The sequence below is a fragment of the Gracilinanus agilis genome, chromosome 6, assembly GCF_016433145.1.
Source record: "Gracilinanus agilis isolate LMUSP501 chromosome 6, AgileGrace, whole genome shotgun sequence".
Taxonomy (NCBI): Eukaryota; Metazoa; Chordata; class Mammalia; order Didelphimorphia; family Didelphidae; genus Gracilinanus; species Gracilinanus agilis.
The window spans coordinates 49963824-49968462 of record NC_058135.1 but is presented as its reverse complement, the minus strand read 5'-3'; the positions used below and the strand labels follow the sequence as shown (position 1 = coordinate 49968462).

The 4639-nt window shown below is 37.9% G+C and overlaps 1 protein-coding gene across 1 annotated transcript in view; it reads left to right on the top strand.

The window, feature by feature from the left end:
- The window catches only part of LOC123252240 (sodium/hydrogen exchanger 9B1-like), an 84140-nt gene extending 79772 nt beyond the window's left edge, over positions 1 to 4368 (top strand). The window contains exon 10 of the mRNA XM_044681630.1: positions 4168 to 4368. Coding sequence (XP_044537565.1) covers positions 4168 to 4368 — 201 coding nt within the window. The remainder of the gene's footprint in view (positions 1 to 4167) is intronic.
- Positions 4369 to 4639: the final 271 nt, after the last annotated feature.

Sequence of the window (4639 nt, the reverse complement as noted above, 5' to 3'; positions counted from 1 at the left end):
AAGGAAGGAAGGAAGGAAGGAAGGAAGGAAGGAAGGAAGGAAGGAAGGAAGGAAGGAAGGAAGGAAGGAAGGAAAGAAAGAAATTTTAAAGGTTACTATTAAATTTTCACATCTTTACTGTGTGGTAGAGATGCTAATGGAAATGGCAGTGAAGGAGGTGACTTGAGAAAGTGAAAGAAGAGGCACATTCTGGCCCATAACTAGAAAATCATTATCAGAGTAATTGTTTACTCTTTTTCTAAAGAAAGACTGTTAGAACTTACACACTGGAAGAGGGGTAACAGTCATCCGGTGTTCCAGTCCAATAAACAGAAAACTGTCAAACTACCCAGCTACAGGGGCAGCTAGGTGGTTCAGTGGATAGAGATCCAGGCTCAGAGAAAGGAGCTCCTGAGGTCAAATCTAAATTCAGATACTTCCTCGCTGTGTGATCCTGTGCAACTCACTTAATTCCTATTGTTCTTGCCCTTACTGCTCTTCTGTCTTGGAACCAGTACACAGTGTTGATTTGAAGACAGAAGGTAAAAGTTAAAAAAAAAAACAACACTACATGGCTACAACTTTTTATTGTTGTGACCAGGCTTTGGGGGAGGTCACTCCTATACTAAATGATGACCATTCTGCTCATTTTGCAAGTATATCCTTGATTGATCCCTAAAAAAAAATACTTAAGGCAATTGTATAGCTGAATTAGAAAATACAAATGGATGGGATTGTGGTGGGAAATGTTTTTAAATCATTTAAATGAACAATGTTGAAAGATATTGAGTGCCTTGAAAACCAAAATATTGGGTATGCTTCTGCTTCCAAAAAAAAAAATCAGTCTAAATAAATAGAAGTTTATTCTATTGAAATCTGACGACAAAACCTCCATTTTTCAATCTTTCTTGATCTTTTAAGAATTATAATTTATCCAGGGAAATGTAAAACATGGACACTAGTTCAATTCTTGGTGTTTGAAAGCCATGTGATGGGAAGAAAATATTTTCTGAATTCAGAAAAATTTGTTTATTAGTTGTATGAATTCAGGAAAATTACCCCTCTGAGTCTATTTTTCTTGTCTGTAAAATGGGAATAATGTTTGTATTACTTATAATATGGCACATTTCATATGATTGTTATGGGGAAAATATTTTGCATACCTTAAAGAGCTCTTTGAGTATGTGTTCTTTTTAAGATAAAGAAGAGAATAAAGGGAATATTGGGGGGTGGAATGGAAACCTATGCTCCTTGAGGTCAGAGATGGTTTTCTCTCTTTGTATTCCCAGTGCCTAGCACATTGTAAACACTTAATAAATACTTGTTGATTGACTGATTGAAGAACTTGTACTCTTCCAGTAAATATACACAATCAGGTATGTGTGTCTATTGTTGTTGTTTGTCCTTCATTTTCAAAGAGGACCAATGACATCATAAGGTGATGTCTTGACTTGTGCATGAATTGGCTTTAAGTGAGGGAGAGTCATCAGCCTCACTCTCTCTTCCAGAGTCATCCATGTCCAGTGGCAAGACAAAAGTCAAGACAACTGGTGATGGCCCAGTCTACAGTAGGTGACCTTGGCATCTTTGAGGTCTGACCAAGCTTTAAGCGCTTCACAGCGCCTGCTTCAGCTGCCATCATGGCCATTGGAACAAATTTTTCTCATCAACCCATTCTGCTGGGGGAAGTATCCACATGGTTGGGGTAGCCACTCTCCTACCTTACTGATGGGTTTGAAGCCTATTGATTATCCTCAACCTGGTTTAGCCCATCTGCTGAGATGGTTTACTGGGGTGTGTCTGCTGTGCATGCTACAGCTTCTTGGAGCCACAAGTAAGAGTTGATTGGCAGATGGACACCAAAAGTGGATGAGCAGTCCTCAAAAAGGCTTGACAAGTCCTCCCACTAGAGATAGTAGTCTTCCTTAAACACCTATTTATCCATATGTGTGTCCATGTATGTGTGTATATATTTATATCCAGGCAGCCTGGTATAAGGAGACAAAGAGCTAGCTTTGGAACGAAAAGACCTAGGTTCAAGTGTGACCTCTGACACACAATGGCCATATGACATAGGGCTCTCTATTTCTTTGAAATCACAATCTCAGTACCTATCTGTGTGTGTGTGTTTAATGACCTAACTTAGCCAAATGGATATTTGGAGGTTAATTTAATTTATTATGTTTTCTTGGTCCATGTTAAGTATATTTTTCAGATTCATTGATGCCTGCACATTTTCTTCTCAAGGTAGTCATTTGAAAAAGTAATAAAAACTTTTGAATAATAAATTGATTCATCAGGAGACTAAAATTATTAGGAATTTGGTCACAAGGACTGAAAAGACTATCTCAATTTGGTTCAATGCCTAAAGTCTCAGAGTCCATAAATAAGAAGGGTTTAAATGCCAAGATTGTTGAATAGAAAGGAACTGAATTCTCTCAAGAATCTTTGAATATTGTATTGTTGTTTTCTATCTGTAGTGGCTGAGACTTTTGCATACCAGTTTCTTTTGATATTGTACTTCATTGGTATAATAATGGTTAAAATTAAAGTTTTAAATTATTTTTAAAATCATATTTCAAAAATGTCAAGTTTCATTCATTCATCAAACATGTAGTAAAGAACTTCATGTGCAAGGCAATGTTGATAGGCACTGGAGAGACAGAGAAAAAAAATAAAATAAAAAGCTCCTGTGCTCAGAGAGCTTACATTTTGTTGAGATAAAAGAGAGAGGGGGGAATATACACAATTAAATACAAAACACAAAGTAGTTACAAAGAATTTCATTTTGGAGCACCAGTAACTAGAGGCATCAGGATAGTCTTTCTGTAGGTGCTGGTACTTGAGACAGGGATTCCAAACAAAGACATAGGGACAAGAGATGGAATATTGTGTATGGGAAAGAGAAAGCAGGTTTCAGATGCTTCAAGTGTTTGTGGAATGCTTGTGCCTTTGGGTGTACAAAAGTAGTATGAAAGAGATCTTATTCTTTAAAAGATTAGTCTTTAGAGGAGACCAGGCAGCACATGAAGAATGGAGAGTTTAGACTGGTGGAATATAATCAAATGCCAAAATCTACAGTTAAGAGCACAAATTATGGTGGAAAGGAAGAGGAGAAGCCAGTGTTAACTAGTGAAGATTTCCTAGAGTATCTAGGACTTGTGATGGGAATTGAAGGATAGTTAGAACCCAGCTAGGTAGAAGACAAATGAAGAAGGATGAAACAAAGGTAAAGAGGTACAAATGAATATCAGAGCATTAATTAAGTTTCTCCAACATGCCAGGAACTATCCCTACTGGGAAGGGATATAAGAACAAAAATAAAATGTGGCCTGTCCTCAAGGACGTAAAAACATTCTATGAAAATGCCACAGTAGCTAGTAAAGTGTTCCACCTACTGCCCACCCTAAAGTTTGTTGAACTGATACTCTATTAGTTTAGCAGTTCCCCTTAGGAAAGTACAACCTGGCTGCTTAGAGCCCTCAAACCACTCTCTCAGACTCTCAGGTGCAGATACCACTCTGCATTGGCACCTTACTCTAAAAAAACACAGAACTGGTCAAAAAAGAAAAGGTCACATCCCCTGGCAGGTCAGTGACTCATTTTCAAGTGTCCAGGTCCATATATCCTCCCACTCCCACCTCCTTTTTTTCTCTAATTAACCTCATAAGTTCTGTATATTGTTCCTTCATTCATCCACCAAATGCCCTAAAGAAAAATGCTGACGGTTTGAGCTAATACCAAAGGTGAGTCTTTTGATCATAGATTTTGAGCTGTAAAGGACCTTCGATATAACCTGGTTAAATCCAGTGGGGAAACTGAGGGGCCAATTGAGGGAAGTGACTCACTCACTGTCACCTGGGTAGTAAGAAATAAAGCCAAGATTTGAACCCAAGGCTCTTTCCTCTACGTAATGCTGCCTTTTCATTATGGGAAAGGCTCTAGGAGGGAATACTTCTTTCTTAAATGTTTTCAGTACTTTTTATTTTTCCCCTTTGAGTAATGAACTGGGACTTTACAGTAGACTATCTACACATTGAAAGCATTCATTCATATGATGAACTGATCACATCCCAACCATGTATAATGTGCCTCGCTAAATGCTGGTTATTTTAATAATCGGGGAAGATTTGATGCTTTTTGAACCTTTTTTTCTGACTACCTCCACCTTTTCCCCCCTAAACATAGGCTGTATTAGGACCTCTGGCTTTAGAAACAACAAGAAGTATGAACACACCTCACTTGGAAGCCTACGCAAAGACTGTGATGACTATGGCCTTTCTGGGAATCCTGATCACAGCTCCAAATGGGGCTCTCCTCATTGGCTTATTAGGGCCCAATGTGCTTTCATTTGATGGGATTGAAAATGATAGTACTTCTTCGACATAGATGGGTGAAAGAGATACTTTTTTCAAAAAATAAGAGATATTTTACCACCTGTGTCTGTTAATAAATTCTCATGTTGAAAATAAACCAATGGGAGCAGAACCTAAGGCTGATACACACCTGTGGTTTAATTACAGAGCTTTTTCTACTATTTTCTTCTTCAATTTTTTTTACCACCCAAATTAGTATGGCTAAACTCTGGCTTGCTGGAAGACATGATCACTGTTCAGAAATTCCCAGAAGGTATAGCTAGAAAGAACTAGGAATAGGAAAT